Raw genomic sequence first — 12,785 nt, 5'->3', positions numbered from 1 at the left:
GTTATTTCTGACCAATCGGGGATGGCAGGAGCTGTTTGGGTTTTTTTTGTTCTCTGAACGATACTGATGCGTCGTTAAAATTAACATTTACATCATGGTGGAGTGTTATATAAAGCAAGGTTTATTTGGTTCGCGATTTTACGAGTATTTCCACATTTTAATATGCGCACAGCAGCATGAATTTACCTGCATGTTACATCAAGTCACGCTGATGTGTTTATTTACATCGAAGTATCGCGTGATCAACAGCCGAGCTACTTCGCTCAACCTCGGCTTTTTTCGGAAAAACGAATATTTAGAGGTAGGGAAACTATAAATGGGTGTTCTTTCTCAACTTCTACAGGTGCTGGTCATATAATTAGAATATCATCAAAAAGTTGATTTATTTCACTAATTCCATTCAAAAAGGGAAACTTGTATATTATATTCATTAATTGCACACAGACTGATATATTTCAAATGTTTATTTCTTTTAATTTTGATGATTATAACTGACAACTAAGGAAAACCCCAAATTCAGTATCTCAGAAAATTAGAATATTACTTAAGACCAATACAAAGAAAGGATTTTTAGAAATCTTGGCCAACTGAAAAGTATGAACATGAAAAGTATGAGCATGTACAGCACTCAATACTTAGTTGGGGCTCTTTACAATACCCCATAGATTTCCTATGGGGTTAAGGTCAGGCGAGTTTACTGGCCAATTAAGAACAGGGATACCATGGTCCTTAAACCAGGTACTGGTAGCTTTGGCACTGTGTGCAGGTGCCAAGTCCTGTTGGAAAATTAAAATCTGCATCTCCATAAAGTTGGTCAGCAGCAGGAAGCATGAAGTGCTCTAAAACTTCCTGGTATACGGCTGCGTTGACCTTGGACCTCAGAAAACACAGTGGACCAACACCAGCAGATGACATGGCACCCCAAACCATCACTGACTGTGGAAACTTTACACTGGACCTCAAGCAATGTGGATTGTGTGCCTCTCCTCTCTTCCTCCAGACTCTGGGACCCTGATTTCCAAAGGAAATGCAAAATTTACCTTCATCAGAGAACATAACTTTGGACCACTCAGTCCAGTCCTTTTTGTCTTTAGACACTTCTGATGCGGTCTGTTGCTCAAGAGTGGCTTGACACAAGGAATGCGACAGCTGAAACCCATGTCTTGCATACGTCTGTGCGTAGTGGTTCTTGAAGCACTGACTCCAGCTGCAGTTCACTCTTTGTGAATCTCCACACATTTTTGAATGGGTTTTGTTTCACAATCCTCTCCAAGGTGTGGTTATCCCTATTGCTTGTACACTTTTCTACCACATCTTTTCCTTCCCTTCGCCTCTCTATTAATGTGCTTGGACACAGAGCTCTGTGAACAGCCAGCCTCTTTTGCAATGACCTTTTGTGTCTTGCCCTCCTTGTGCAAGATGTCAGTGGTCGTCTTTTGGACAACTGTCAAGTCAGCAGTCTTCCCCATGATTGTGTAGCCTACAGAACTAGACTGAGAGACCATTTAAAGGCCTTTGCAGGTGTTTTGAGTTAATTAGCTGATTAGAGTGTGGCACCAGGTGTCTTCAATATTGAACTTTTTCACAATATTCTAATTTTCTGAGATAGTGAATTTGGGATTTTCCTTAGTTGTCAGTTATAATCAGCAAAATTAAAAGAAATAAACATTTGAATTATATCAGTCTGTGTATAATGAATGAATATAATATACAAGTTTCACTTTTTGAATGGAATTAGTGAAATCAACTTTTTGATGATATTCTAATTATATGACCAGCACCTGTAAGCATGACTTAAAATGATTTGAACTCGTAATATTAGAACAACTTAAGATGGTATCATATAAACTGAAATCCTATTTCTTGTTTTATTTTGTCCCCTCGACAACGTTGTTTTTATTAACGAACATAGTTTTTTGTTGTAAAAACTTTTTATTGACCTGTTTAGCATAGCAGCACCTTCAGTTTAGAATGACAAGTTCTCCCATTAGAGAAAAAAAACACAACGTTAATGAAATACTTGGAAACATTAAAATAAGCATAATGTTTAAAATCCATAATGCATAATTCATAAAGTTCATGCTTGCACATAACATTAAACCTTATGACAGAGGGTTAAGACATAAGTGAACACTACACATGATGTTCTTGTTCAGTAAAACCATGTACGGAAAAAACTATAGCATTGATCCCAAGTAGATGAACAATTTTTGAAACAGGTGACATGTAAGCTGCAGGGAAATATCTTCTCAGAAGATAGTTTCTTTTTTTGGTAATTTTTCCCCACAATTTTCCCATCTTCCACAAAGACTGCACAAATGTAACTTAAAGTGCAAAAATCCCTAGATGACCAATCATGCCTACCTGACAGACCTGAAGCATAACAAAATTGGACACATAACGGAGGAAAAACTAAAACTCATTTAAAATCTAACAAAACACGTTTTCTTTTCATTAATCTTCAAAATAGTAAAACATACATAAAATACACTGAAATACGAGTGTCGTGAATGGAAGTGAGTGATTTTTCTTTTGACGTTACTTGCTTCAGGATTTGGTTTCTCAGTAGCTTATATGAACTATATGAATAATGTCTGACTGTCCAGCATGAATGTACAGATTGCATTGTAATAGGACCATGAATGTCAGCAAACACATACAGTAGTCTTCCCATGCTGCTGAAGCAGCGTCTGGACATTTTCAGACTGTTTCTGACCATTGTCTCCACCGTCGCTCCTCGCAGAGGACTGTACACTCGGTTTCTGTGAGGATGTACATGAGGACTCTTTAAGAGGGGACTGGGACAAACTAAGACGGGGTTTCTTCAGCACAGGTGAGGAGGAATCGTCTAGCACCCGTTTGCCTGTAGGCACTCTCTCACAATTGGCCTCATTTTCCAGTGAGTCATTACAAGGCAGGTCCTCATAGTTTGTAAGGCTTTCAGGAGATGATTCAAATATCGTGCTTGTATCACAGCTGCCATTTTTCTTCTCTTGGATGTGCTGTACTTGAGTGTCAGGAACCTAAAAAAAGAAGGAACTACATATGAAGCTTGAGAGTGGTGTTATTTTTAATCTTAATCTACACTGCTATTTTAGTGTCAAATAGAAAATCATAAACATTCCTAACCTGAGTCGGCAAAGAGTCAGTGCAAGATTCGGGAACAGAACCACACTTTGGTCCCTGTAGATTATACACAATCTCATAAGGTGGCAAGCACTCACTGGATGTCCCGAACGGCTCCAAACAGATAACAATGGCACTGGTATTATCAGCACGGAGCATGCGTTGACGCCATCTCAGTAAGGCATGGTTCACAAGCAGAACGGCATTTGAAACGTTATCCTTTTGGTTCTTCGCCTGTTGAAATAAACATTCAGGTAAGTGAATGTTTCTAAAAGACAATAAGAACCTTTCTTGAAGCATCATTTTACATTACTTACCTTGGCATTGTCATTGTCCTGACAAATAGACACAGCCTCCTGCGGTGATACCATGTTCCATAACCCATCACTGCCTAAGATGATGTAACGGTGCTTCTTCAAATCTAGCTTGATAACAGCAGTATCAGGCTCTGGTGACACTACAAACTCTCCGCTGTAGAAGTCGTAACTCCACAGATCACCTGAAGACACATTCATGTACATTGCATTACTGGATATGTACAACAACAAAAAAAACAGATGTAAAAATCAGTTGCATTTAGCCACATTTATTCAGCTAAGTTTTGACTTGCATTGCAAGGTCTATAAAATCTAGCATGTTTGCTTGACGTGTGAGAACCAATGAGGTTCATTCTCATATTAGGCAGCATGTTTGAGCTTCCACAAGAACCAATGAGGTTCATTCTTGTGTGTTACAAAGCATGTTTATATGTGAATAAAAGCCTGAATTCAATATGTTCATCATATAAAGCAATCGTGTCTCTTCAGAAAATTTGGACAAAACTGCTCAATTCATGTGGATTATTTTTACGACCTTTTTATGAACTTTTTGAAGCATCAAAGTGTCAGTTACGTAGCTGTCTATGGAGGGACAAGAAAGCTCTCAGATTTTAAAAAATATCTTCATTTTTGTTCCGAAGATGAACAAAAGTCTTACAGGTTTGGAATGACATGAGGGTGAGTACTTAATGACAGAATTTTCCTTTTTGGGGTGAACTAACCCTTTAAGAGTAGAGAGTGATTCTCTTTTTCTTTTTTTGTTTGATTAACATTAAGAGACAGAGACATCAGCAGGTCTATTAGGCTCCTGACACTTTAAAACCAAATGCACAGATCTAATATATTGATACATCTAATTTGTTATGGGCATGTTGATTATAGAAATTGTGTGTGTATTTGTCCGTCCAAGTGCGTTATGAAGACAACTATATCAACTGTCCCAAGCATCATCAGCAAATGTCCCGGAGAGCCACAGTCCTGGGCTGCGTTCAACCCTGACAAAACGCTGCAAAATGTTTGCAAAATGGAAACAGTGGTGTGTTGAACACTCTGTCCTGATGACGCAAGAGTTGCAACTATGGCAGCTGAGAAGGCCATTCTTTGTGTTCTTTTTAAAGAATTTTCAGAGCCTGATGAAGTCGGTATAAAATACGTGTTTAATACTGCAAAATTTGCTGGATGTAACAGTCACTGCCCTTGCCGTCCAGAATAAAAGAGAACATCCCAATCGAGTGAAGGGATTTCTGGAAACTGTGGTTCCTCATTATTGTGATCCAACATTTGCCTTTATGTTTATGACAGTTTATGAAAGTATCACTCCACAATAGCAAAATATACAAGTAAAGTATTTTCATGATGTTACATTAATCAGGTGTCTAGTACACCTTCCTAAGGAAAGGATACAGACCAGAAGACATTGCAATTACTAAATGATATTTAGACTGACTTAAAGTCCCAGATCTATACTTGTGCTCTTATTTTGCCATTAATGTAAATAATAGGGCTGCACGATATATCGCATGAGATTGTCACGCGCATTTCGTCAGTAAAGCCGGTTCCCTGATTACCGCTAAATCGCCATCACCTGCTTTCAAATGGAGCGGCATTTAATAGACAGAGCCGTAGTTCACTGACAAGCCACGCAATATCGCGTTCATTATCGAAGGCGATTCATCTGTGATATGAACGCGATATTGCGTGGCTTGACAATCTCATGCGATATATCGTGCAGCCCTAGTAAATTAGCATGTGCAAACAATATACTTGCTCTTTTGAATTTATTTTGATGTTAATTACATTTACGAGCCGTTTCTTTAATACCGCGTGGTTGATATGCATGTTGATGCTGATTGGGCTAAATTTTTTGACACACCCACCAAACAAGAGAAAACGTATCTCAAATCCATTGCACACCGTTTCCAGGAAACATGTCGTTCAACCCGGAAACCGCAGCAAAACGTCGCGCACCGGTTTGAACTTGAGCTTGGGAGATGAGAGGGTCTGTATCTCTTACCATTCGAGAAAGCGTAACGGCTAACTTAATCACGTGCGGCACCTCTCAGCCTATCGTGTAATGACCTCTGGTCTCCTTTCCTGCGTACTGGCAGTCTTTACCGCAGTGTTTTTGAGCTAAATGTCATCTAGTGGCTTCAGCTACAGGCAGGTGAGTTTTGTTTTTTCAGGGTTGGAGCTGAACTCTGCAGGACTGAGGCTCTCCAGGACCAGAGTTTGCCATCCCAGCCTCAGGCCATCACAGTCCTTTTGTTGAGCCCTGACAACCTTGCTTAACCTCTAATCAGCCAGTGTTGCAATTCCACATTCTGTTTGTTGTTGCTAAAGAACAGAGTTTATCATGGTGGCATGTTGCAATTTGTAGGGCAGTACACAGTCTCTGCTGACTTGTCAGATGCATTGAAACTCACTCAGCATTGTCACTGTTTTTTTTGTGCAACTTACCAAGAGCTCGGGCCACAGCCAAAAATGGGATCTGATCGATGACGGTGCTCCTTCTCACTGGCCCATTGTGGGTGAGTCTGGGTCTCTTCCACACAACCCTATTGACTCCAGACTTTTTAATGACACTAGAGGAGAGATGTGACAATGATCAGTTGTGGGTTCCATCATAGTTTAAGTTTAATACACAAAAAACTGCTAACCAAAGATATCCATACCTCTACCTAAAACTAAGCCTGACCTCAAATAAAACATATTCACTAGTTAAACATAACCCTAAGCTGTTATTTTACAAAAAAAAAAGCAGTGAAGACACTAATATTGGCCATTGGATGTTGGTCTATATCGTGTTGATATGCTTATGTTCTTTTAGACTAAAAAACAAAGAAAGCTTGAGATTAGATTATGTAAATGAGAACAAATGCCAGAGCAATGAGAGCTTGTCTGGTAATGTTGTCCCGTTTTTAAAGCTCTGGTTGCATAAACAAAAACCAGTCAGACCACTGCGGACACACAGGGTTGAAGTTTGTGTTTTCCTGATGAGTGTTGACATAAAACAAAAGGATGATGATGGTTACGTGTTAAGGTTAACCCAAAAAGAGGACAGCATGAAAGTCTACCATCAAATCACAAAATCATCTCTTCCAGCTGTGTAGCTACCACATGCCTCCACACATCTCTTTCCAAAAGCAGAAGGTACCAAAAGTGTGAATACAGTTTGTTAAGATAAGTTGCTTATGACTAACTATTTGAATGAACAAATCACCTGCCACCGAGCCCCTCTATTCTCTCCCTTTCCTTCGGGAGGTCAGGTTTATGGTCCTGCGTAATTTCCACGGCTCGAATCAACTCGTCAGAGGGGTGATCCTGCACCCCCAACACTACTGCTGAGTCCCCGACGTGAGCAACATACATACGATCACGTCGTATCACAACGATACTTGCAGTTGTGCCCGATGTGCTAGGAAGTCCTGTAACCGTCTTTGGCCATTCCGCTATAAGAAAGCAGATTATAATAAACAGATTTGATTTTTCAAAACAGATCAGTGATTACTTAAAGGGATAGTTCACCCAAAAATGAAAATTTGATGTTTATCTGCTTACCCCCAGGGCATCCAAAATGTAGGTGACTTTGTTTCTTCGGTAGAACACAAATGATGATTTTTAACTCCAACCGTTGCGGTCTGTCAGTCGTATAATGCGTGTCAATGGGAATTCCATCTTTAAGAGTCAAAAAACATGCACAGACAAATCCAAATTAAACCCTGCGGCTCGTGACGACACATTGATGTCCTAAGACACGAAACGATCGGTTTGTGCGAGAAACTGAACAGTATTTATATCATTTTTTACCTCTAAAACACCACTATGTCCAACTGCCTTGAGTATCCGGTTAGTGAGGTCTGAACGCGCTCTGACAACGGAAGTGATGTCTCACATTCATTGAAGCAAAGAGCGAGAGATCACTTCCGTTATCAGAACACGTTTTCTGACCTCACCAGCCGGATGTGCAGGGCAGTTGGACATACAAAATGTAGACATACAAAAATGACATAAATACTGTTCGGTTTCTCGCACAAACTGATCGTTTCGTGTCTTAGGACATCAATGTGTCATTACGAACCACAGGGTTTAATTTGGATTTGTCTGTGCATGTTTTTTGACTCTTATAAATTGTGTTACCATTGACATGCATTTTATGGCTGACAGACGGCAACGGAGTTGGAGTTAAAAATCATCATTTGTGTTCTACTGAAGAAACACGTCACCTACATCTTGGATGCGCTGGAGGTAAGCAGATAAACATCAAATTTTCATTTTTGGGTGAACTATCCCTTTAATATTTCTGTTTAAACAGAGAGTTCATGCAAAAATGAAAATTCTGTCTTAGATGTGGAAGAAAAGGGGAAATATGTCCAAGCAGGTTTTTTAAATGTAGTGACAAGAGCATGGAGACTAGGGGCAGTCATGCTAGCTAGAGATTCGGCTTCAACTCTCTTCATGTTCCATGTAAGAAAATCTTTCAGGTTTGAAATGATGAGGGTGAATAAATGATGAGAATTTTTGGATGAATTATCCTTTTAAAGTAGAATCATTGACATGTTAATCAGTTTTACAATTGGTCAAAATAATTAAGGTCATACAATCACTCTGAACTCTGCTGCTAACTTGGCTATGCGCCTGGCCCGAAGTGAACTTCCGGTCTATGTTTGTTGAACGGGTTTGGTAGTAATTTTGTCGCATTCACATTTGGCCAACAAACGGTCATTTTCTTCTACTGGTAACCCAAAATATTACTGGCTAGACATAGTTTTAAATTGCTAGCTAATATAATTTACTTGTTTATTTTGCTTGTTATTGGAAATAATCTACTCTATGGCCCACATGATACATTAGTATAAATCAGCCTTAAAGGTGCTCTAAGTGATGTCACGCATTTTTAGGCCAAAACATTTTTTGTCACATACAGCAAACACTATCCGCTAGCTGCCTGTCCCCTGAACACACTGTAAAAAAAAAAAACCACGGTCTCTGTAGTCGCCACAAGCTCCGAAAACAGCAATTAAAACAAACTGGTGCAGCCCGGACCACAAAACATAATAAACATGCTCCAGCCAATAACCGACAAGAATGATTTTAAATGCGCGTTCATGACTTTTTCAGGAAGCACGGGGGGGGGGGGGGGGGGGTCTAGCTAGCCTCTGTTTTATTTGACAACACTTCGAACATCAGCAAGAAGTTACTCCACCCAGGATCGCTTAGAGCACCTTTAAGGCAGGAACACACCAAGCTGACGCCGACGAACTAGTGGCGATGAAAGCAGACTGCGGGGTTGGCTCACGTCGGCAGTGTCTGTGTCCAAAGTTGGCCTGACACACCAAACCAACCCTAGACAGCCGACGGCCACGTAGCACGTCAGTTCTGCGCCTGCGTGAGATGAAATGCCTTTCCAAACCAGCAGGTGGCAGTAGCTGAACAGCCAATCAGAATGATCAGATGGCCTTACGGATCTTCGAATCAGTGATTCGGAGCGTGTATCAAACTGCTAAAGTCACGTGATTTTAGTAAACGAGGCTTCGTTACGTCATCACTGTTTCGAAACAGTTCGAAATTTCAAAGGTTCACCGATAGAGGGCGATGATAAAGTGAGCCCATGAATCATGCAGATTCACTGAGAACTATTGAACAAGTGTCTAAGGCTTTACCCTATGGGTTTACCTGATCTCCGATCAGTTTTATACATTTGTAGATGTTTTAATTATACATTAGAATAATTAAAATTAATAATGGTAGTTATTAATCTCTAATTGGCCTGTTTAGCTTGAGCCATGGAACAAAGAAACAAGCCTTTAAAATTGATAAAAGAACACATATTATACAGACACTATATATTTAAACTTATTAGATGATTAGTTAATTCCATTTTATTGATTTGTACTTTCAATAAAACTTTTGCAAACATTTGTTAAAGTGTATTTTTAATGCATGTTTGGACTGAGTTTTGTTGCATTTCCACTGTTCTGACCACTAGGGGTCACCGTGGAGACGGGTGTCAAGATTGTTTCGAAGCATCGAATCATTACGGCACATTTGATTCAGCTGCTTCAGTGTTTCACAAAGCCTCGATCTGCCCATCACTACCAACTTCAGCCGATGGTGCGGAACACCAGTAAAATTTAGTTGGCCGACGAACAAAAACTGCCCGACGGCCGACCGTCGGCTTGGTGTATTCCTGCCTTTAAGTCCACAAGACTGAAAGTGCTGTGAAGTGTGCAATTTGGGACAGGGCCTAGAGGGACTTTTTTTGTGGAAGTCTACAGGAAGTTAAGTTTGGGCCACAAAACGTTTGTTTATGTTGTTGCTGTTGAAACGGTCTAAATTGATTTTCTTGTACTTTCTAGATGTGCTTTTATGTTTGTTTACATAATAAAATAAGTAGATAATTTGTAAAAACATTTATTATCATATTATTTTAATTTGTATAAAAATTTATTATTTATTATCAGTAGCGGTATTGCATGACACTCTAGTCACGTGTTGTCATCATGTGACGCCCATGAGGGGGCGACCCGCTCCATGTAGAGTTTTTTTTTTTTTTTTTTTTAAGAAGACTCAAAAACATAGCATGTCAGTGTACATTATTTAAATGATATTTCTTAAAACATCAGTTAAGATTTTTTAATTAGCAAAAAATTACTACGTGCATCTGGAAAACTAACTCAGTTTGCAGCTGCCAGGAGTGTTGAGCTGTGAATCATAATATTCTGATGTGCTGCCACTCATGTTCAGATGTGGATTAGTAGTTCGGTGTGACCTCCAGGGGTTGTGCAACTTCTTTTGGCGGGATGCATCTGATGTTGCAACCCTCATTCAAAATTATCATCTGCTCTGTCTCTCTCCCTTGCACGTCCCTAAAATGGCAGGGACTTCACAAAGCATCGTTAAACGAGAACATATGTATATGTAATGTTCAATTTCACAACTTACGTAATTTCTTCCACATGGCATGGTGACAAGAGATGAATCCTTTTCGCAAAGCCGCGCACACCTCGTCGTCGTCTTTTGACCAAAAGCCTCTTTGTTTTTTGATGTGTTCCCACAAATGGTCTCGAGCAAAGCGCGCGGCGTCCGGACCCCCGTGTCCGTCGAACACGGCGAACATAGCCACAGCCCGCGGACCAGGGGTGTGTTTGGACGAGCGAGACGAGGGCATCGACGCCTGCTGAAGAGTAGAACTAGGCTCATCATTTTGAACATAGGTTACAGTAATGGATCCAGGGATGGATTCTTGGATTGAAGCGTCGGGGTTTTGGTCTTTTGCTGGTGCCTCGATCTCGCCACGTTCGGCGGCGTCCAGTTCATCCTCACTCGGCTCATCCTCCTGCTTCATCGTCATTAAGTCCTCCATGTATTTCCTACCGCCTTGGTCATAATAAATACTGGCTCGACATGAAAATATCCCATCCATGTTTTGATCGGACAGAAAGGCCGGTAGAAGAGCAGCGTTTAATGTTTGGGCAGGACTCAGGCCGGGTGCGCGCTTTCCTCTTTGTTTACCTTCGATGTTGTGGGCATGCGCAGAGCCACTATGGTAATTCACGGGTCACTGGAAGCCTTTATTTGACCTTTGATTTGACGGAGAAGGGCCATTGAGAATAATAAACATCTATATATCTACATTATATTAAATAAGTTAGTAAATATAGCAATGACAAGCATGAAACACAGTATTATCACATCACACACATCTTTTAATGAAATTTTATTTCGTTTCTTTATTTCATTGTATTTCAGAGCCTGTATTGCAGTAGTTTTGATATGGGTAATATGGCTTTGTTTTGACTTTTCAGCCTGTCTCATGTGGGTTGGGATGAGTGATGGCTACACACACACACACACACACACACACACACACACACACACACACACACACACAAGTCCTTGCTCTTACTTGTCTCAAAGGTAAAGGCAAGCAGAGATGTAAAGATAAGTACAGATACCTTACATCGAAAATGACTCCACTACAAGTTACAAGTAACCAATTCCAATACGACTTTAGTAAAAGTCTGATTTTGAACAGTACTTGAGTATTTTACTCATGCTGAATGTAGGCTCAGAGATGCACTAGTCCTGAGAGACATGCCAGTGAAAATAAGAAACAATTGATTTGTAAGATGTGAAATCAAGTTTATTTTCTAAAATCAAAAATAAAATAAAACTGAACACCTCAATGTTGCAACAAATCAAGATCGACACAACAACCTTTTAAACATCTACAAAGTCTCAGCTGAGCTCAAGTGCACAGAAAGGCCATAAGTAAACTAGTTTGAGCCTCATCACTAGCTGCAGTCATTTCCTCATCTAATAAATCAAACACCTGCGATCAGCAACTACCTGCTAATGCACTCACATTCACACACAAGTTTTGGGGGAGTAAAGTCAAAATGCACAAGATAAAGTACCTTCAATGCCCTTAGATGGCGATATCGCTTCTTTTTATATCAGAAACAAATTGCTGCAGAAAAAGTTAGTTGCCATGAAAAATGTAATTTGTAATTGCATTACTCATCACAAATGTATTGGAGTAAAAAGTACATTTACTTGCTCAAAAATGTAGTCAAGTAGAGAGTACAAGTTGCCAATATCTTTGATACTCAGTACAACTACAAAGTAGCCAAAAGATACTTAAGTACAGTAACTAATTACATTTACTCAAGTACTTTACACCTCTGAAGGCATGAGTGAGTTATCTTGAAAATCAAGAAATACTAGAGCTTATTGCGATGTCTATCCAGTGGAACTGAATGAGGCGTTCAATAATTTTAGTGGATGCATCCATCCTAGAATAGACAGACATAATTAAGTGATAACAAGCTGAATCACAGAAGGACAGAGGAACAACCATAACAGAAAGAAAGCAAAACACAACTACAGCTGACTTCCAGCCACAGCCTTATGAAATCATCTGATGACGGATGGACGGACGGACGGACAGACAGACAGACAGACAGACAGACAGATAGATAGATAGATAGATAGATAGATAGATAGATAGATAGATAGATAGATAGTCTTTGCATGTCAAGCTGTTTCCAGCAGATGGTGCTGTAAGCCTAAAACACTCAGTACCATGAGCTGCTTTTACAACCCATTTCTTCATATTTTATGTTTCTATATTTACAATTTCGTATTTATAATGTTAATTGCAAACTTCAAATGTATTTTTAATGTAAAAATGCATTAATTCTGCCCAATGCAGTTTAACAATAAAAAAAAATTGCACAGTAATAATGCGACTTTAGTAAGTATTTGGCAGTTGTAGATTTATTTAATTAATTATACCCTTTGTTTTTTGAATGCTTTTCTCTTCCAGCTATACCAAATAAA

At 39.6% G+C, this 12,785-nt stretch overlaps 1 protein-coding gene across 1 annotated transcript; it reads right to left on the bottom strand.

Annotated features, from left to right (window-relative positions):
• Nucleotides 1–1,912: 1,912 nt before the first annotated feature.
• On the bottom strand, nucleotides 1,913–11,213 carry ppm1da (protein phosphatase, Mg2+/Mn2+ dependent, 1Da). The gene is made up of 6 exons (XM_048161373.1): nucleotides 10,386–11,213; nucleotides 6,664–6,892; nucleotides 5,901–6,025; nucleotides 3,444–3,625; nucleotides 3,130–3,360; nucleotides 1,913–3,023 (listed from the first exon to the last, which is right to left on the bottom strand). Exons 1-6 carry the CDS (start codon nucleotides 10,864–10,866, stop codon nucleotides 2,646–2,648), a joined length of 1,626 nt encoding a protein of 541 aa, XP_048017330.1. The 5' UTR covers nucleotides 10,867–11,213; the 3' UTR covers nucleotides 1,913–2,645.
• Nucleotides 11,214–12,785: the final 1,572 nt, after the last annotated feature.

The sequence above is a fragment of the Megalobrama amblycephala genome, linkage group LG16 (assembly GCF_018812025.1).
Source record: "Megalobrama amblycephala isolate DHTTF-2021 linkage group LG16, ASM1881202v1, whole genome shotgun sequence".
NCBI lineage: Eukaryota > Metazoa > Chordata > Actinopteri > Cypriniformes > Xenocyprididae > Megalobrama > Megalobrama amblycephala.
The sequence above is the reverse complement of the archived record's forward strand: the minus strand, read 5'-3'. Positions and strand labels throughout refer to the sequence as shown.